General features: G+C 36.4%; 1 protein-coding gene across 1 annotated transcript in view; it reads left to right on the top strand.

Moving 5' to 3' along the window:
- The window catches only part of tsnare1 (T-SNARE Domain Containing 1), a 131,956-nt gene extending 109,739 nt beyond the window's left edge, over positions 1-22,217 (top strand). The window contains exons 11-12 of the mRNA XM_081388397.1: positions 6,184-6,293; positions 20,937-22,217. Coding sequence (XP_081244523.1) covers positions 6,184-6,279 — 96 coding nt within the window. The 3' untranslated portion in view covers positions 6,280-6,293; positions 20,937-22,217. The remainder of the gene's footprint in view (positions 1-6,183; positions 6,294-20,936) is intronic.
- Positions 22,218-22,713: the final 496 nt, after the last annotated feature.

The raw sequence follows: 22,713 nt of genomic DNA, 5'->3' as shown, positions 1-22,713 counted from the left end.
ATCAAATTAGATGGTAGATAGTAATTTATTTATAGTAAAGGATGGATCCGAGTTATATCTGGGGACCATTTTCTGTCGCCTTTGGCTGGTTGGGGTTGACAGTTAGGCCTGGTTTCACAGACAGGGCTTAGATTAAGCCAGGATTAGGCCTTAGTTCAATTAGGACATTTAAGTAGCTTTTATAAACGTGCCCTAGAAATTACTGGTGTGCATCTTGAGACAAAACAATGGCACTGACATATCTTAAAATATATCAGTGCCATTGTTTTGTCTCAAGATGCACACCAGTAATTTCTAGGGCACGTTTATAAAAGTTGTTTTCAGTTAAAACAGCGCAAACATGCATTTTAGTCTGGGCCAGGGGCACGGGAAGTGGGGGTGCTGTTTTCACAGGATTGTAAATGTAACGCAAATATTTGTTCATTTACATTTATTCATTTTAAGCATTTAGTAATTTATTTGTAATAAACACTTTAAGTGGGCTATTTAAAAAGTGTTAGCACTATTTATAGCCTATGTTAAATTATGTTTTTTAAAACATACGCGCAGAGTGTGACATCATATTTTGTGTTCGCTCAAATAAAAAGAAACCAAAAATAATAATTGTCTGCAGTCGCTCTACTCCTGAGCACAGGTCCACTGCCCGTGTTGTGTAAGGTAGGCACTAGCAGGTTTTTTGTGTTCATTTCTATTTCCTGTCGCTGTGCAGGCGCTTTTATTGTATATGACAGTGTAAACAGCCCAAAACCCTTTTATTTAAAGGCTTAATTTATGTCCCGTTGACCGGTTCGTTGCATTACGATTGAAAGCAGAGTCAATAATGTCAAAAATGTGAAGTGCAGTCAAGTCCGGGTGTGTGTATGCTGTTCTCACCGATACGCTTGTTGTGATTCGCGGAGTTTTGACGAGTTTTATAGACTTGATGTAGTTTCTTATTCAAAACTGAATCAACATTGAACTGACTCGAGCTGAATAATGACACTATTGTTGAGCTTTACAAAGTTATTGAACTGAACTGACTTCAACAGAATAATGAACTGTTTGCATCAAATCTGTTATTTTCCTGTTTATTACATAGAAGCTGCTTTGAAACAATATGTATTGTAAATAAAGATGACTTGACTTGATTTGACCATTATGCCCTCTTTTGACCTGGCAGCAACAACCAAGACCAGCCTAACACCACATAGCAACACTTAGCAACCACCCTAGTAACTCATTAAAAATTACTTAGAACAACTTAGCATCTGTATACTGTAGCAATGCCCTGCCAACATTTTTGCATGGAAAAGCATCACCCACTTCTTCTCCTGAAGATGTAAAGTTTTGTTACATCCAATATTTGCTTTACGCTGGTGCATCTTCCACTCTCGATGGCAAAATGTGGTGTATGAATAAAAATAGGCTTGTAACGAGAAAACCTCTTTGTGGTTTACTCGTTCTGTACAAGTGAATTGCTCTTTTTTGTTGAAAGTTTGTCAGGTTTGTGTAATGAATGCAGAAAGCAGCTGATCAGTGCTATGTCATGCTGTGATCAGGCACAGCAATGCAAATCAATCATGCTGTGTAATTTAGGTAACGGTGATGAATGGAGTTTAGATGGTTGTGATGACTGCCACATAGGCCTGTATGTAATATTGGAGCTGAAGTGTAATGAATATGTATGTGAATGAGGCGACGCTGTAGAGAGTTTAGCATAGGAACATTATTCTCCATGAGTTGGAATGTGGCAATGTTGGGATGCAATAGCCTAGCTTACTTATAAAAATACGCTACAGCGATTGAAACAGATGGTGAGACTGTGATACTTATAGGGATGTACTGATGCAGACATTAACTGATACTGAAAGCCCATACTATTATATTGTATTATATTATATTCCCTTTAAGAATGTAAATAGATTTGTTTATATAGTCATAATGATTCCTAATGACTTAAGTGCTACCTTTTTCAAAATAATCAGCACCAAACTTTTCAATAACTGTCCCTCTTAAACAGGGTTTCTCAAACTCGGTCTTGGAGGGCCACTGTCCTGCACAGTTTAGCTCCAACCCTGATCAAACACACCTAGCTGTGAGTTTTTAGTGATCCTGAAGACATTGATTAGCTTGCTCAGGTGTGTTTGATCAGGGTTGGAGCTAAACTGTGCAGGACAGCGGCCCTCCAGGACCGAGTTTGAGAAACCCTGCTCTTAACAATTCATATAAAGGCAGCTGCTGCATTTTCTACAATTACGAAAACTGTAATTCAAACATTTGGCAATCTAGAGATGTCCAAATAAAAATAATTTGCTTGTCATCTCAGACTTCTGTAGGTGTCAGGATCAAGGTACAACATTAAAACCCTCCTTGTTCATCTGTGACGCTTTCTTCCACTGAGTTTTCATGTACTTGTGTACAGCAGCCTAAGGCAAAGAACGGCGTGCTTTTTTATTCATTTTGCCGAAGGCTGAACTGCAAAGTGGGGACCTCAAGTTCCTGTTTATTTGCTGTGTCTTTTAAACATCATAATCAGGAAGACTTGGATTCTGAATTTTTATGTAAATTACACGTAAGCCGATTACAAGCCAGGCAGTGGCAGCGCAAACATTATTTATTTTATGGACCTTCAATTTTCTGAGCAGATGAGATAAAGGCAGAATAATATAATGACGGTAATCATCGTGCTGCGTTATTATATTACAAAGATGTTTCTCATGTCACACAAGGCAAATGACTCTCTGCCCCCTCTTTCTCTCTCTTAAAACCAATGTCGTTCACGTTATGAGTTGGTCCAGCAGAAACAGTATGTTGCACTTCCCCTCATATAAATGTCTTTTACAAGTGGAAAATTGGTTTTCATATGTTACATCTAATGCAAAACCATATTAATTTAGGGGAAAAATGTGGAAATGACCCTCTGACTTCATCCTCAGGTGGAAAATAGTTCTACTAGTGGCCTAAATATAGTTCTGATAAAACCCATTACAATTAAAACTGTAGTAGAGTAAAAATGTACTCTTGTCATTCCCAGAAATAAAAATATATTTGATATTTATATATTCATTGTTTTGAGGGGGGCTCAAAAACATTCAAATGCTTCACTGAATTAAATTTCAATATTTAAGAGATTGTTTCAGTGAAGCATATTCATGTTTTTGAGCCAATGAATTAATTATAAGTGACTGTAAAGACTTTTTTTTTACCTTTCTATTCATCAAAGAGTACTAAAAGGAAACATATCATGGTTTCCTCAAAAATATTAAGCAGCACAACTGCTTTCAACATTGATAATAATGATAATAGTAAGAAATGTTTCCTGAGCACCAAATCAGCATATTATAATGAATTCTGAAGGATCATGTGACACTGAAGACTAGAGAAAAGATGCTGAAAATGTATTTTCAATTGTAATAATTTCACAATATTGCTGTGTCAGAATTGATGAGCATGAGACTTTTTTCAAAAACAGTAATGACATCAGTGCATTTTTGCACAAAGTGAAAATATTTAAGAACTACATCAAAGCTTCTAATGAAATTACCAGCACATATTCATACAGTAGATTAATCATTTATAGGACTACCCTAAAAAACTTTTTCTATATCAAGGTGCTTTAGTTTTAGTGCCTCTACGGCAGCTTGACTAAATTGGGTACATGGAGAGAGAGAAAATTCATTTCCCTTTTCCTTTTCTCTCCTCTCGCCGGCACTTCACTCCATCAGCTTCCCTTTCATCCTTAAGTCATTTTCCCTTTCTCTTTCTCACTCTGTGAATGTCTGCACTCTCCATCTCCACCTCGCCTCCCCACCGCAGCATCAGGAAAAAAAATCCAAGCTCCAAAATGGAGCAACAGTTGTATTGTCACCTAAAGCTTTTTTTGTTCCCTTTTTACCTGATTTATTTTCCTGTTTTCTCTGAATAACAGAGCAGGCCTAGGATAACACAGAGTGAAAATCAGCGCCAAGAGACTGTATGCTGAGTGATAGAGCGAACGAGGGAGAGAGAGAGAGAGAGTGAAAGTTTATAAGGCGCGGTTTTGGAGAAATGTAAGAAAGAAGCGAGGGAATCTATGGTGACCAGCTGCAAGAGAGGAGATAGCAGAGAGAGGCTTTTAATTCCCAATCCCTACAGAGCCTTTGAAAATTACCAATCTTCTTATCACAGACGCAGGGCTGCTTATGCAAATTGTTGTGGAGTGGAACGTTTAAACGGAAAATTACTCGACAGCAGTTTTTTTTTTTTGCCTTCTTCCCTCCCTACCTCCCTCCCTCCCCCCCACATGCACACTTCCACATAGAAAGCCTGTTTCCAGTCTCAGATAAGAAGATGAATTGCTCTTCGCGCTTTGAAGCACGTCAGGATTTAAAGACTCCAGCCTAGCTGTGGTCTACAACTGGTGCTCTTTCTGGCTTTGTCAATAAAAAAAAAAAAAAGGAAGGTATTTCAAAACAACACAGAATCTGCGCTCAGTCCGCGTAATCGGAAAACAACATTTATTGAAACGCACTCAGCAAGCAAATTCTATTCACTGTTGTTTGTTTTTCCCACACTTGTTGGTTGCATTGGTTCTGAACTGGATCTCAGACATGACAAAGCAATTGATAGATTCCAGTCTTAGACGTTGAAAGTCCAAATGACACTTTCGGCAGTTTTCCAAAATTCTTTTGAAAACAGAGTAGGGCTTCCTCCCGCCGTGGCGTCTTATCAGAGCTGAAGAGCATCAGAGAGCCAGATGGGTTTTGCGAACGCTGTTCAGTCAGAACTCGAGCGCGGTGGAGAATGCGGCTCTCTCATGCTTGTCCAACCGCTCTTGACTTTAGGCCACAATTCAATTCTGTCTTTGAGAAATCATTTTCAAAGCATGTCTCTGTATTGAGGAGAGCGCCTATAGAGGTCAATTGATGGCAGCGCCTTCATTTTGTATTGGGGTATTGCGTCGGTGACGAGAAACTGTTTGGAAAATGATGGTGTAATTTTGTTCTTTTATTCCATGCAGGTCCTTTTGTACCTAGACTGGCCAGTTGTACTGGATAATGACTGTTGATTTATTGATTTTAACAGTGGTGTGCGACTGAGAAAGAATTTATTTTATGGATTTTTTTTGGTGCAAATTTATGTGATATTACAGAGTCTTTCTTTCTGTTGTTATTAGTCTATTAAGAGTAGCTGGATGGTATCTGAATGCATTTTCAGTTACTGTGTCCATACTCACAAGACTCTATAATTTAACTAGTATTTTCTATATCTTGAGAGTATGCTGGAAAAATTTTTTTTTGCATCGTTTCACATGTTACGCGAAGTACCGGCATGAAATTTTGACGTAGACAAACTTTAGAAACAGTCTAGTTTGTTTTTGTTTATGTCATATTTGCATAATTTACTCACCCTCGTGTTGTTTTAAACTTGTGTGCCTTTCTTTCCTCTGTGGAGCACAATATAGCAGAACACTGACACAGCATCATGCTGTAATGAAAGTGAATGGTGACCAGGGGCTTTCAAGCTCCAAAAAATAATAAAACCAACACAAAAATGCTATGCTAAACGTCTTCACTGCAGTTCACAACTCAATGAACGTGAATATTTGCATATTCAAGAGTAGAAATAAGAATTGAGAGCTACAGCAACAGGAAACATGTTTAAGCAATGCATGCATGGCTTCAGAAGACCTGGAATATAATGCATGTTGTTGAATGGAATACTTTTATAGTGCTATAGACCTTATGTAGCTCCGCCCCTTTTCAGCGCTGCGCTTGTTGTCTTTTGTCTTCCGGTTTGTATTTCCATGTTTCCATGTCTTCCGGTAAGTATTCATGAATGAACTGCCCGTTTTAAAATCTTCCCGGTCTACTGACATATGTTAAGACATCTGCTTTAAACATTACAATGCTCGTGATAACTTTCGTTAACTCTACAATAAGTAAATCCACTTCACCAGCTAATTACTCTTCGACAGCAATGCCATAGAAATATACAGAGCTACCGCTAAAACTGAAGTTCAAAGACAATATTCTAAAGATGGCTGCATTCACATTGCATGGAAAACATCCTGCCAAACAATTTTTGTGTTAAACCGGGCAAGTTTAAAGGTTTATAATGACATGAAAATGAGTAAATTATGACTAATTAAATTTTTGGGTGAACTATCATTAATCAAACAGTAACATCTCAAACCTTTTTCTTCTTTTCTTCTGTCTTCCACAGAGGCAGCTAAGGAGGAGGAAGTGTTATCTGCTAATCGCTGGAGTGCTGCTTCTTACTTTGCTTATCATCATTATTGCAGTTTCAGCCAGAAAATGAGAGCAAGACCACTGGTAAGCAATGTCTGTTGTGGCCAGTCTGTAATATAAACAACAACATTAAAAAAAGAAAGTGAGAGAGGATACAATAGGGACAGCACATATATATATAGGGGTGGTGTGGCGCAGTGGATAAGACACATGCCTTTGGAGTGAGAGACCTGGGTTCGAATCCACTGTGAGACACCAATGTGTCCCTGAGCAAGCCACTTAACCCCTAGTTGCTCCAGAGGCGTGCGACCTCTGACATATATAGCAATTGTAAGTCGCTTTGGATAAAAGCGTCAGCTAAATGAATAAATGTAAAATGTAAATGTAAATATATATATATATATATATATAAATATATCTATATACCATATCTGTATCTATATCTATATATATATATATAATATAATATGTATGCATGTGTGTATAAAATATAATTCAGTACATGTAACCAAAGTCCACTGAAGGCGAACAGAGTTAGTGTTTATTAAATCACAACATGAACAGATACAGAGTAAACAAATACTTGGCTTGACTTGATCAGTGAACTAAACTTGACCATGAAACAAAACTCACCATCAGCAGTTACAGGAAACAAACAAAGCTAGACAAGAGAAAATGGTAACATGAGGGCTACATATACACAAAGAATAATGACTGCATGAATGACTAAACAAACACAGTTAACCAATCAAAACGTGACACACAAAACAGAACATGACACATTCAGCAAAAGAGGCACGTGACAGTATCACATTATGAGATAAAGGAATCACATGACATACAGGAACATGAGAATTATAGAAATCGAAGACATGAAAACAAACTAAACAAATCAGACGTGACTATAGCATAGTATTTATTATATTAGCAAGAAGCAATTTAAGAAAAAAAAACTTGCTTCCTCATTTCAGTAACTAATAACACAGTCAATCAAAGTACTTTACCTGCTGTATGTATACCCAAAACACAGAGCAGATCATTCTAAAATTCATTTTGACTATAGCAGGTCATTTAGAAATCTGTTGTCATCACTGAATGCTAGTAAAATATCCAATGCCTCCAACTGCCCCTTGTTTAAAACTTTTAAAGACGATCATCTCCATGAAAAAAAAAGGTTTCAAAACAATCTTGCTTACTTAATTGTTTCTTGACATTTGTGTAACCTGAACCGGCGGATCAGGATACTATTTTTCACTGCGAAAAGCCAATGCGTGAAATCGCTTCAGACTAATATTTCACCCATGGGCAGCCTCTCTGAGGGGACTGGGATTTTATCAGTTAGATGGATTACCTCCTCATTCATCTCTGAAAGGCCAACTGACAATTACACTCTTCTGTTATTCATTTATCCTCACAATCTACTTTTATTCGTTCATTGACTCATTCATTAGTTCATTGGTTTTTCTCATTCATCTATCTGTGTGAGGAGGAAGAGTGTTGGAAACTGGGTGAGGACTGACTCCATTTCCATGATATGTTTATCTGTGTGTTCGATCTCTCGCGGCCTCCCTCGGGGAGACGAGGCTGAGTGACAGCCTGGACTCCCTCTCGTATCGATCCGTACCCTCTCCGCTCTCCCGCTTTTCCTCTGGCAACACGCACACACCTCCTTTTATGTGGTGTGTGTGAAACTGAAAGTAGATAGCATCTTTAATTAAGTAGCTCTTAACTCACATTTGTGAAATAGAGTGAAACACTGAGCATAAGTTGTTTGAACTTTAGTGCTAAGATCTCATCTTTTACCAAGCGCTTGAGCAAATAAGAACAGTTGAGAGATTTTGTCACTAAAAACATCACTCAACTCAAGCATGCTTGGCCATATGCACTGTTTGCAAATGGAGAACTCTTAAGTACTAATTGATGTATTGATGTATATTGATGTAATTTCAGTATTCCAACACTCCTGTCGTTTTGACCTACAACTCATTTATGCTGTTATTATCTCTTTTATAATTTAAATACAATATTTTTAGAAGAAACTGTAAGTGGTGCTTTTGCTGCCATGTTATGTAGTTGCTAGGGTGTGTGTTTTAGGTTGCTGGGTGGTTAACGACTGGCTCAATTCAGAAGAGTACCCACAATATTGATTTCTGTATGGCTTGGGTCCCATTTTGAATATAAATAGGGAAGTTCACACCACTGTGATGATAATGACACAAAGGAACAATATTTCAGAATGTTTTTTTTTTTCAGCTTATGAATAAATAAAAATCCTGCCTGAAAGAGCTTAAGCATATAAGATGGATGGATGGATGGATGGATGGGTGGATGGATGGATGGATGGATAGATAGATATCCCATTTCTTTGGGAATTTAAATCGTTGCGGTTTCCCAACCAGAATCTGCGAAAGATTGATTGTTACGGTGAGTGATGATGGACTCGCCGTCTGAGCAGTCAAATGTGGAATCTATGTATAAATTGAAATGGTCTACAGTTTCTGGGTCCCATTGACTTCCATAGTATATATTTATCCTACTTTGGAAGTCAATGGGACCCAGAAACTGTCTGGTTACTGATATTCTTCTAAATATCTTCCTTTCTGTTCAGCAGAAGAAAGAAATTCATACAGGTTTGAAACAACATGAGGGTGAGTATATGATGACAGAATTTTCATTTTAAAGTGAGACTGGTCAGTTATAAAAGTAGACTGGTCTAATTTGAAACTGAAAGTACGACTGATTACACCTTGGCTAACTTCTAGTTGGCCAGACTAGTTCTTAAGACAGTTCCCTTTCGAAAGGGAACAGAGGTTACAGTGTAACCTAGACGTTTATGTAACTGGCTCCTGATCAAAGGTTCACAGGAGGTGAGATAAATGTTAATGCCAGGAGTAAATATGATTTTGTTATCTGATTACCCAAAACTTATGTTAATACCAGGTGTTCACATGGCCTTAGATGGTTAGAATAAGTTAGAAGTGACAAATGTGAGGGGTTGATAGTGAGAACCTGAATAAAAAGCAGCACAGGATGTTGGAAACAGACATGGTGGCAGAGGGAAGAGCGCAGTGCATAATATATCAGTTTAATGATTCAGCAATGACAGAAATAACCAGAGAGCTGCTTTGCCTCTCAAATCAATAGCCCTGCACTTTATGGTGCTCTAAATAATGCAATAACTGTTCCTTGACACTTATTCCTGCGAGTTGTGTTGCCAGTGCTGCCCTCACATCTTGTTTACAGACTCATTTGGGTGAAAGGGATCTTTTAATATGCATGTCAGCGCCATGAACTAACTACAGCCATCCCGTCAACTCTGAGCTGTTGAAATTGAGAGCAATTTGAGAGCGGCCCCAACTCATTTAGTCACCAATTGCTTAAAATGAAGCCTCAACAGCAGACAACAGACTATTACTGCGTTTTAATGTTGTGACCGTTATGCATTATCTTTAGAAGCATTTATATCCCCATCTGTCAGCCGGTTTGACAAGGGACATGAGAATCTTTGAGCATTTTCTGACCCCATGGTGTCTAGACCCCTGAAGAGCATCACCTCTTATCTCATGTCAGCAAATGTCTAGATAGAATGTGATTTTTGAATGTGAAATTTCGATTTTGTTTAGTGAATTGGCACATTTGTTGTTATGCTGGTGGCTGAGTGAAGAAATGTGGTTTTCATGTTTTTCAAATGTACCTATTTTATGTTGCTTTCTGAAAAAGGAGGTATTAGTTTATTTTAGTCTGTGAATTATTTCTTATAGATATTCTAGAGCTGTTCATTCATCATGCCACAATTTGTGGTATGATGGTTATCCAATTCACATGAAGCCACATATTTGGTAGCTGAAGTCCTAATCTACTGTTAAAAAGTTTTCGTCTGCAAGGATGCATTAAATTAGTCAAAGGACTACTACTTTGTAAAAAAAAAAAAAACCATTTAAAATAAATACTATTCTTTTAAAATTTGTATTTATCAATTTGATGATAATAATAGGTTACGTTGCTTAAACACCAAATTAGCCTATTAGAATATTCAAATGATTTCTGAGGGATCATGTGACACTGAAGACTAATGATGCATCACAGAAATAAATATGCACACATATATATATATATATATATATATATATATATATATAATTTTTTTGGTCAAATATAAGCAGCCTTGGTGAGCATAAGAGACTTTCAAAAACCTTAAAAAGAATCTTACCAATGGTACCGTAAATTTGAGTAAATTTAAAATTACATTTTTAAACAAAATGCTTAAACTTCACTGCATGTAATTTATGCTGTCAGACAAAGCGTGGATGTAATGACACAGTAATTAAGTAGCTGCAACGCATTCTCATCCTTGGGCGTCATATACTGACGCTTTTGACATTTCATCGAACGCACATGGCACCCTTTAGCGTCATTATGAGACGCCCAGAGCTTTGTTCGGTTATGGGTAGGTTTAGGTCTGGTATAGCGTATATCATACAGGTAGAAATACTTTTTTATTGATTATTAAATTGTTTAATTAAGGTTCATAGTTTCCATGACAGGTTTCAAAACCAATATTTTCATTACTACTGGATCTGCCAGTTTGCTAAGTTTTAAATGATTATTAAACAGCAAGCACAAACTATGCACAAGCTGCAGCCCTTCAAATTCACTCACTTGTTTTCATTCACTCCTTCAAGTAAACTATATTATGGACTAATGTAGGGAATAGTAAATGAAGGTATAGGGGGTGATTTTGAACACATCCCTTATTTTACTGATAAACCACTTTTAAAAAAAAGTCTCGTTGAGTTTTCCTCATGGAGATTTCAATGTAGGTTTTTTTCAAAGGGATTTCTGTCTTTGTGGGCACATTTGGCACAGCAAAGTATAGCAAAATCTGACTAGACTCGAAATAAAACAGGAGATCAATCCCATTGTGTTGCTTACAGTTTTATTGCTAGTAGCCTATATTTCGCTCTAGATTAAATGTCAGAACACTATTGCAAGATATATATTTGCCTTCTTCAAATTGGCTTCCTTGTATTTATATAAATAACAACAGTCTGCACATTGTAATATCAGCTTATGGCACATTTGGAGGTCTTTTATGATGATTTCGGTCACATCAATCTTTATTTACAGGGTTTTGTGAATGTGTAAGTACAAAAGAACATGCAAATACACATTCTACATTACAAATATGACTTGTCTTTTTAAGATTGTACACTTATAGACAATTCTCTTTTTTAAGGTAAAAGTTTGGCCGTGCTGTTGTATAAAGATTTTTTTGTGACACACTCGCAAAACACTCAACACTGTGTAAAAAGGAACCTGAATTGAATTATGAATTGGCCTCGAATACCTCTATTCGTACACAACAAAGCATCCCACATGCTCTTCACTGACTTGTTTTGAATTTCTAGGAAAAGTGTTGCCAGATCCGCTGAAAAGAATTAATATCTGTGAAGAGATTGCTTCTCGGAAGTACAGTACATTGCTGCCATAGAAACAGAGCATTTAGTTTATGATGCAGATTAATTGCAGACAAAATAAGCACCAAATATATGCACAGTGTAAACCAAGAATTCAAAGCTTATAAAAAAGCGGATATTTTTCCCAAGAGCTTTTTATTATACAACATTTTTTTTATAGTACAAAAAGGACTCCCGTTCTATTACCAAGGCTCTTTCATTCATCTCTGTATTACCCATTTGTTTGCTTGTTTGTGTTTTTGGAATATTCACACATGCAGCCCACATAAAAACAACAGCCTGTGTCCAACCTCACGTTGTCTACCTCTTTTTGAATGTGGCAGAAAGGGCGCAAAGCCAGCACACTTCCCCGTTTCTCCCCGGCACAGAACTGCACGGCCGGGCCAAGTCTCTGTTTGACCCTTATCATGTCTGAGACTGACCGCTGAGCGCAGGATTAGTGGGCAGACCTGCACCTGTGTGGGCAGACACCATACCCTCCACTGAAGCAGCAGCGTGGGCTGCAGTCAAACCGTGCTGCCAGGCACTGTCACTGAAAGAAGGGACATAACAGACCCAACCCACCCACCACAGGCATGCTGGGAAGGGCAGGGGGAGGAGGGCAGAATTTACCTCTGCTTATCCTTAGAAGCCTTTAATGTCTCTCTTCCATCACTGCTGCTCCTGGCTTAGTGTGTCGCCTTTGCAATTGTTGACTGTTTCAGAGGAAGAAGGTATTATAGGAGGTAGTGGTGAAGCTTTCCAAGAGGGTCATTTATTATATGTATATGCCAAATGCGTGTGGATTTCAGCAGTGGTGTGTAAAGCAGATACTTGCCACTTTGGCAGGTTGAATTGTGTATATATATATACATTTTTCAATAGTCTTTTGAAAAGGCATCTGAAATAATAAACTGTGTGCAATGTAGTGTTGTCAAAAATATCGATTTTTCGATACATGTCGATACATGGGCTATCGATAACGCTTCCAAGTCCAATACTCATTTTCCGCTGAATGATACCAGCTGCGCTTTCTCGCTCTCTCATCTCTCCGACAGCGAGTTGACACACAAAACTTCCTCCCCTTCATTTGTTCCGGATGAATACGGTTGGTGTTACAGGGCTTGAATTTTGGCATGGGATTGCGCGTATTGCGCATAATTGTATTCATTCCAACAGATTTTGTTGGAATGAGTGCACACCCGAAGTGTGTGCACATAAAGCCACCTCTCAGTTCTAAATTGAGTTCTTTTCCACTGCTTATTGCGCTTAAACAGTCAAATACACACAATATAATGTCAAAAAAGCCGGTCTTGGTGAGTATTCACCGTCAGTTATGTTTTAAGTGAACGTAAACAGTTGAGATTAAGAAAGAACATGCATGTGTAACAGTATAATGGATCCGTGTGTCAGGTCTTAAAGTGACAGCAGCCTAATATACCTGCTTCCAAATTATGAGATAATGTTAAATATATCTATATGGCAGTTTTCCCCCATGGTGTCGCTGTCAAAATTGTGGCCAGTGAAAATGCTGAGTGGCTAGTAACTACTAGGAAAACCACTAGCCACAGGGTGGTGAGCAACAAAGTTAATTTCAAGGCCTGGAAATATGAATGTAAAGTTTTTCAGATCCCTCTGAACCATTATAGTGGAAAACATAATTCAGTGTGTTGCTAGTTTAACCTCAAAGTTGCCTGTGGTTTCACTTCTTGTTCAGTATTTTCTTTTTCTTTTTTTTTAGTTGCTCTCAGCTAGTTTTTGTTAATGTTATATTTTTCCCCTTCTTGGTTAGTTTTTTTCCTTCTTCTTTCTTCATTGTATTTTTAGGAGAGTTTATTTTATATATATATATATATATATATATATATATATATATATATATATATATATATATATATATGTATATATATATATATATATATATATTTATTTATTTATTTATTTATATGTATGTATATATATATATATATATATATACATATATATATATATATACATATATATATATATATATATATATATATATATATATATATATATATATATATATATATATATATATATATATATATATATATATATATATATATATATATATATATATATATATATATATTTATATATTTATATTTATATATATATATATATATATATTTTTTTAAGGAGAGTTTGAATTTCTTTTTTTAATAAAAACATTGAAGTGTACCAGCACAAGTCATGCTACACACATCCAACTCTAGTTTGAGTTTTTAGGATCAACCGAGCCATCGAAGCTTATGTGCAGCTTGTCATTCTCTCTGAACTGCTAGCGGGACTGAAGCAGAATTTCAAGCACCTTTTTTTCGCTGATAAATATTAAAGAATTAATGCTCAGGAAACATTTTTATATTTAGCTGCTAAAGCTGATTTAGCCTCAGTGAAACAGAGCAGACAGGTTCCTGCAGAAAGAGGCTTATTCAAATGAAAAAGCTAAGTTGACAACACTGAGCTGGTATTCACCGTGATGAGACACTGCAAAGATGAAAAGAAAGAAATCCGAGAGAGGCACAGAGAGAGCGAGAGAATATTTAAGGGTGCCTAGAGTACTAAACATTAGAGCCTCTAACAGTGAACATCTGACTTAACATATTTCCATACATGTTGTCATGTCATCAATCATATTATATACACTGTTCATTAATGCATTTAATATTAGTTATTAGAGTATTAGTTATAACATATAGTAATAAATGCATTAGAGACGTTTATAAGAAGATAATACTTTATTATTACTACTGCCAAATGAAAAAAAAAACTTGAAACTGGCACGCAAGATTGAGAATTGCACTTTGCAAATTAGCACAAGGTTTTTGCAATGTTGCAGAATTGCTTTAATAAATGAATCCATGCAAGTACATGATGCTATTATTTTATTTGAGTCATGTTATTTTAGTATCATTGAAATACTATTTTTAAATACATTTTATATTTTATATTTATATTATACCAATTAAAGTTTTAGTAATTTTGTTGCGTATTTTTAACATTTAACAGTATGTGCATTTGCGTATACTTACAGTGTACTTACCTAAGAAAGTACTGGGTAATATTAGATAACTACAATGGGTTAAGTTACAGTAGGTTTAGGGGTAGGTTCATTGTTAGTACCTAGTTATTACCCAGTTATTGCAATTATTATAAGGCATTGTAACAGTGTAATTATATATTTATGTAATATTAATGAACTACATGCACTTACTATTGGGTTAGGGTAGGATTAGGGTTTGGTTGAGGGTTAGTTGCATGCAATTATGCATAATTTACTGTTATTACTATGGTAAGTACATGTAACAAGGATTACCATATTACCAACCATTTATGTTACCATAAAGTACTTTTTTGTTGTTGTTGTTGTTGTTGTTTATTTTGTCCAAAGCAACCTAGTACACTTGCTGAAGGAAGGGTAGAATAGCAATAGAGAACTCAGCAACTCGATTAGCCTGCAGTCGGTTGCAACAAACTCCTTAAGTTAAGATAACCCATAGTGATAATTTCACCTGCAGTTTTAAATAAGATTTTCTTAGCTTAAGGGGTTCATTGCAACCGGCCCCTGATCTTTGACCGACCCACAACCACCAGCACATTCATTAGTGAAGGTCATTTTCTACTTGCTATAGCCAGTAGCAGTCGTCAGAAATGAAAGACTGCTTGTGCATCCGCACTTGGAGTTAGCATAGCGCACTAGTCCTAGTATATTTAATCCACATCCATGAACAAGTGTGACAATAAGCCCTCTTTATGGACTAAAATCCTCTTAAGCAAAGCTTTGTGGGTAAACTTGCCTGATGCAAATTCTAAACCCCATTAGCTTTGAGGAACTAGTCAGCTGCATTGAGATTAATGGCAGGGCGACTACTGGATTTAATAGGGTTATTTCACTGCTTCCGGCCAAGAATAAACAACAAACTTAATGCAAGACATTACTCACTTTCTCCACTGACTGATAGAAGTTTCTGAGTTCACTTGTGACTGAGGTTTGTTGTCGCTTTGTTTGGTTAAATTCGCTCTACTTATACCTTTTGTCGCCTCTCTTATACTTTAGAATCAGCAAGAGATCGGTGAGTGAAAATTTGACAGTTATTTTCCAGAAAAAAAAGTTTATGAAAAAAACCTGTTATGTAAAGTATATTTAAAATGTTTTTATATCGATTTCTCTGGCATGAGTGGAAAAAAAGCAAGAGGGGAAACAAGAGTAAGAAAAGGTTTAACAAACTGTGTTTCCTACCTGCAAAAAAATGCTTGTTTCTCTGCACTGAAGTGATTTTGTGAAATTAGGGGATATGGATTTGCAGCCGCTATTAGGATAAATGCTGAGTGAGAAATGTTATGTGCAATTTTCCATTACAGGGTGAAAAATGAAAATCCTTATTTATCTATTTTTTAGTGCTGTCAGCTCACTCTGAACTTTACTCATGGGGATTACCGACAAACTCTCCGAGTGAGAGACAGGCACTGAAGCTCCCATGTGAGAAACAGATGTGCGGCGGAGGTATTATAAGTTTGCAGAGTCCCAAACCTAAATGTTAGTAGCTTATAGAAGGAAACAGAGAGATAGAGGACATCTCCCTGAAATGGAGGATGACAGAAATCACACGTGTCTCATATTTGTGGGTTTTTTTTGGATATGCTTTTCTAGGTGTCACAATGAGACAGCCCCCTTCTAGCTTCAGCTGCTGGCTGGTGTCTCCAGGAAGAGCTGAGATTACCTAAAGCTGATTGGTCACCCTAATGTGCTAGACACCACATTAAAAATACTGAAAATGCCATTATAGCCAAATGATCAGCACGGAGTCATCGAATACATGCCGCTGGGGGGACTGCAAGCAGGGAACGATTTTAAAAGAAAATAATGTTGTCCATTGAAAATATAATTAAGATGCCCCCTTTATAACAATGTACATTACAATTTTAATATAATAAATTATCCCAATCTTCAATATATATACTGTACAATTTAAACTGTTTAACTGTCTATTTTAATATATTTTAAAATGTAATTTATTTCTGTGATGGCAAAACTGAATTTTCAGCATCATTACTCCAGTCTTCAGTGTCACATGGTCCTTCAGAAATCATTTTAATATGCTGATTTGCTGCTCAATTATAATAAATTGTTATTGGTGCTTAAACATTAATTATGGTTTCTATTATGGTTCTTATTAGTCTCACATCATACTTCAAAAATCATTCTAATATGCCGATTTTGATGCTCAAGAAACATAATTATCAATGTTGAAAGCAGTTTTTGGTGCTTCATATTTTTTGTGGATACTGTGATACACTACCATTCAAAAGTTTAAATAAACACTTTTATTCACAGAGGACACAATAAAGTGACTGTAAACACTTTTAAAATGTTACAAAAGATTTCTAGTATTTATATAGTATTTTTTTTAAAGGGTCACTAAATATTTTTCAATTGGTCAAGTGGACAGGTTGACAGAAGGATGGTTGACTGACTCTCAGATAGCTTGTCTATTCACTGTTGGAGGTGTAAAAGCTTATGCACTTAGTGAGTAGACTGTTGTGTCCAAAAGTGTGTTGCATTGTGTGCGGGCAGCTGGACTAGAACGTGAAGTTCCAAACAGCTCTCTGCCTTCAACTCATACAGAGCACTCGCTCTGCGTCTGTGGAGGTGCTGAGGTACCATTTAATTCCCTCTCTGACAATCAATACTTTGGCTGTGAAGAGTGCTTGGCTTTGATTGATATGTGCTATCGGGAGAAGGCATCTGGACGCGGACTGGAAATGGGGCGAGACGGATGCTTTTGGAGTGCAGGGGCCCATCTGTCCACATTGATTTGCCCAGAATAGCGTATGACTACTAAATCTTAGAACTCTTGGATTGGGGAAAAAGAGCAGAAAACCCTTCTTATCCAGGTCTGGAGTTTAATCTGTCATATGAAGGTTCTGACATTCCCAACAGCTGTTTTCATCTGTTGCTTGAATTTCTTTTAAAACATGATCATGTTGTAGCCGCAGACTTGTGGTTAGTGCATATGTTCGGATACGTTCAGCTGTCGTTTTCACGCTGATAACACATTGCAACATTTCCTGATGTCCTTCCACATCTTTTTTTAATGTCGTTTATATTGTAGCTTTTAGCCACTTGAGTCTTCTCTCAAACAACTTCTTGAGATGCATTCTGGGATGCTTTTTAAACAGTATAAAAGTTGGTGGTATTGGTGGATGTTTAGAAGGTATTTTCCATATGTAGTTTTAATTATCATTTGCTCCACTGAAGCACTGAAGTTGCAATGTGCTGAAACATTTGCTTGCTCGTGTTTACCTGTAATTCATATGCACGATGCAACTCAAAATAAAAATATTTTTTTGCCAGACTTCTTCAGTCTGTAATGGATTTTTAAATCATGCAAATATAAAGGCAATATATTTTGTCCCCAGCCTGGCATAATTTTGATATATAAAAATGTGTCATAAGCAAATACTTAGCTTAGCAAGATTCTTCTTAAATAACATTTAAGTGCACACTTACTTGAAATAACCACATCAGCAAATGTTGAGCCAATTTTATCACTTCTTAATCACTTTTGAGATTTCATAACCTCATGACTAAGTATTTATATAAGAACTCCTGTAATATTTTGATTTTAGTGCAGTGCTGCCTACATCTTAGAACTAAAATGTAAATGCAGGTATTTCCCGAATTAAAAGCACAATATGTAAGGTTTTTGGATTAAAATATCCAAAAACCACTAGCCTCTAAAAACTGCTGGGTTGTGTTAACCCAATGTTGGGTCAAATATGGACTAACCCAACGTTGGGTTAAAAAATCAATTTAAAAATGGACAAACCCAGCCGTTGGTTTACATGTTTAATGTAACCAATGCAATTTGTCCATTTTTAAATTGCATTTTTGTCCATTTTTGATTTTGTCCAAAATGCAATTTGTCCATTTTTAAATTGCATTTTTTAACCCAACGTTGGGTTAGTCCATATTTGACCCAAAATTGGGTTAACACAACCCAGCAGTTTTTAGATATATATAGTTGATTTGTGTACTTACATTATCCCAAATGTTTCTAAGAATGTTTAAATCCAGAGAAATGAGCCGTTGTAACCAGGACACGTCAAACATACGTTACCCTCGATTTGCGCTCTTTTTTTGTAGAAACCATGGAAACACCAAAGACGCTTTAATTTATTTTGTGTTATGTGACTGGTGAGCAACTGTTTGGATACATTCATCGACAGAAAACGAATATTTACCATGCCTAATATTGATCTAGCTCACTGCGGTGTGCAACAAGTGTCTCATATAGTAGCCGCCGAGCAAACGCAATAACAAGTGTTATGACTGTATTCTATATTCTATAACAACCGGCTGGATGTACATTATCCCTAACTTAACCTGTTCTATTACACACAATAAACAAAATGGTTAATTTTTAGAATAGCATCATATGACACCTTTGAGTATTTTCTCTCATTCATTTCAAAATATATTTCTTATGCAACATTTCAAAATGATGGTGCTCAAATGACCTCAAATTCAATCTTTACTCATTGCACGCAATGACCTCATGGAATAGGACAGTTTTGCAGTGCATAGCGACAGACGGGCCCGTTTACCCGGAGCTTTGGCCCCATATACCCTAGTCTTCAGCTATTGCTCTGTTTTGCCATTTTTATGTGCTTATGTTTAGAAGATTCCTCATCACTTCAACTCTGTCTCATAAGCCTGCGAGTTGCTTTAGATGCTCTCTAGCTCCCCTCTCATGTTATTTTCACTCAGAGTATGATGCTGGTATAATGGGTATAGTGGCACAGTTGGCACAGAGGAAGAGTGAGACTTGTGAGCTCGGTGGCAGGGGGAGATCCTCCCCGCGGTGGCTGTGAAGCAGTCTTTGATGTGGACGTACCCAGCAGAGCGAGCTTCTTGGCCAGAGAGACAGCCTGGGTGGAGGTTGCTCTCTGATCTCTGTCACTTCAAAGCAGGTGTTCTTTCTTTCTCAGTTCTCCATCCTTTCATCCCTTTACTCCTTTACCATTCCCCTCACTTACTGGCTTGTTCACTCCCCCTCTGTCTCTCATCGTCTCAGCCAAGATTCCCACACAGTGGCGACAATGACATCAGGACTGATGGACGTTTCTGAGACCTTTTTGTGAGACGTTCACATAATGCTCATCTGTCATTTCTCTTTCTGCCTCGCCTTGTTATTTTTTCCCTGATTCACACACACATTAAAAACCTTCTCCTCCTCTCTTTGGCAGAATCATCAGTTGACATTTATTTTGTTGTTCTCAATATTACTGGAATTCATACGAGATGCTTAGTCACACGTATCTGGCTGTTTTTAAAACAACATATCAAATCACCAAATGTGGCAGTAACAAAACACAAACAGTTATGTGGAATTAAATCAAATGAAATAAGAAATATCACACAAAGCAAGAGTGCTGTTTTACTGAATATCAGCTGTAACTTTTTTTTAAATAAATAAATGTTTGTTTAGTTTTCTTATCCCAGTGACAATTCTTTTTTCCTCTTAAATCATAAAATACATTTTAGAAAAATCCAGCAGTGTATATATATATATATATATATATACGTATGTATATGTATATGTATATATGTATGTATATATGTATGTGTATATATATATATATATATATATATATATATATATATATATATATATATATATATACTATTTTTATACTTTATCTTTATTTATCTTGCTTTTATGTTTAGATATTTTCACTGGAAAGCAAGACAATACTGATTAAGGAATTAAGAAAGGTTTTTGTAGCTATACCATAAAAGTTGAAAGCTTACGTTTGATGTTGGATAACAAGCATGTGATATTACCCAACATCCAGTGACAGGGAATAATGCCTCCATAACTCTCATTTACTTAAAGGTTTCTTGTTTGCACTCTGAATATAGATAATTTAGAATGAAAGTGATGAGCTATGGCCTTTTATGGATTGCCTAGTTGGATGATTAATGAACCACTTCTGTTCCAAACTTAGGCTTGCACTTAATTAAAACTTTAGGTCTGACCACTAATCATAATTTACATCCCCAAACCTCAGGACAAATTAATAATAAAATGTGCAATTTGCTCACCAGTTAATGTTTTAGAGATATCATGCCGGGGGTGAAGCAGTTTGCCAGTGCATCCACCGGTTTTTGTCCTTCATTTTGTCCTTCATAATGGTGTTGACCTGCTTTGTGACATTCAACCTTTTTCTGTTATTCTTTCAGAGATCTCTGTTTCCACTCCAATTTCCCGGCAAAACAAGAGTCTGTACGTAGTCCACCTGCGCTCACTTCCTCTCCTCTTATTTATATCTGTATTTCTGTCAGATTGTGTGTGGGTTTTTTTTTCTGTGTATGCCTGTATGGAAATGTGAGTGTGTGTGTGAGTGTTCATTAAAAGAGTCTATTTTTAATTACTTTTAATCAGAGCTTTGTACTGTAATGTGCATTTAATTGCTCTTTACCTCTTCAAAGTGGACTCGAATCAAAGAACAAAATCCAAATAGAGTAAATGTTGCTGTGGGCTTCTATGCCAACGTTAAAATCTCTTTTCTGTCATTTATCGCTGATTCTTGAGTACTGAGACAAAACTGGCTGTGCTTGTGCTATAATTCAATTTGGGAAAAAATAATAATTAATATGTGAAATATGTAATAGAAATGGACAAACCTGTCATTCATTTCAATGAATCAATGAACTAATACTACATAAATAGTATCAGTTCAGATAATTTTAAACTTTTTCAGCTCTATTCTTTTATCATCCTTTTAATTGTGTGTGTGCGGGCGTGCGTGCGTGCGTGTGCGTGTGCGTGTGTGTGTGTGCGTGTGCGTTTGCTACTAATATGACTTACTTAAATGGGGAAAATAATCTAAACAGTTGTTAACATATCCAGGTTGTGACAAAAATATATAAGCACAATAAATGAAATGGTACATTTGTGTTAAAATCATTAATACAAAGGTACAAATGTTGATTTTATTTGTCAAAATGTTGTTTTGTCCTGTCTCAAGAATCAGTTTTATGCTAGTTCTCATATCAGCTCATGTTGATCTTTTGCTACACTGTGCTCAAAATACATGTGTATATTTATTTTTCTAGGGCGCAAATATGTAATCTGTGGGGGAAAAAAAACTGTAATTGTGACATTCTTTTTATGAACCTTCTTTATAAGGCAGTTTGTTTGTTAGAAAGACATAATTGGTGTACATTTCTCTTTTAAGATTGTAACCTGCTATATGTGTTGACCAAAAACTGGTATTATAAACTGACATTTGAATGCAGCAGGTAGCCTGCCGTTATAGAACACCTGTTGAGAGAGAACAGAGTTATTGTTTTCATTTGCATAACCATAAATTCATAGGCTGTCTTTCCAAAATGAATAATATTTAAAATGTTCAGTATCGTGTTGTATTGCACTGCTCATATTTAGGTTGAGGGTTAGGGTTAGGCTAACCCTAACCCGTATATTGTTTCGTTGCCGGCTTTGATTAAACAGTACAATTTAAAAACGATCTCTCCATTTATTTCGCTGTCTGTCTTTCGCATGCACACTTAAAGCTCATAAAACTTCAATAGATTCTGATGGCAAGAGAACTTGACATACAAATAATGGAAATAATAGGTTTGTACTGTATCAGTCATTCACCTGCTAATCAATATGAGACAGGAACTTCATGGCACACTGTTCATTCAGAGACAGCAACATGCTCACTATGCTTCCCTCTCAGAGTGATTATCTTCACTGTCGGATGATCTCTGTTGTGAGCAGAGAAAGTCAACGTGCAATTTGAATGGGGTATAGTTATAGCTTTTTCTGTCATAGCAATTTCATCTGGTACATTGGTGATGGCTGCAGCAGAATGTTAATGCTTAGCTGCTGTGTTTATGAATTACTGTAGAAGCTGTTTAAGCGTATGCGTTGATAAATGTTAAGTACATGAGAAGGGTTAGCCTTCATTCGAGCATTCAGCTTCTTTTTTGTTCTTACAATTTAACTTAG

The sequence above is a fragment of the Scardinius erythrophthalmus genome (genome assembly GCF_964197995.2).
Source record: "Scardinius erythrophthalmus genome assembly, chromosome: 16".
NCBI lineage: Eukaryota > Metazoa > Chordata > Actinopteri > Cypriniformes > Leuciscidae > Scardinius > Scardinius erythrophthalmus.
The sequence above is the reverse complement of the archived record's forward strand: the minus strand, read 5'-3'. Positions and strand labels throughout refer to the sequence as shown.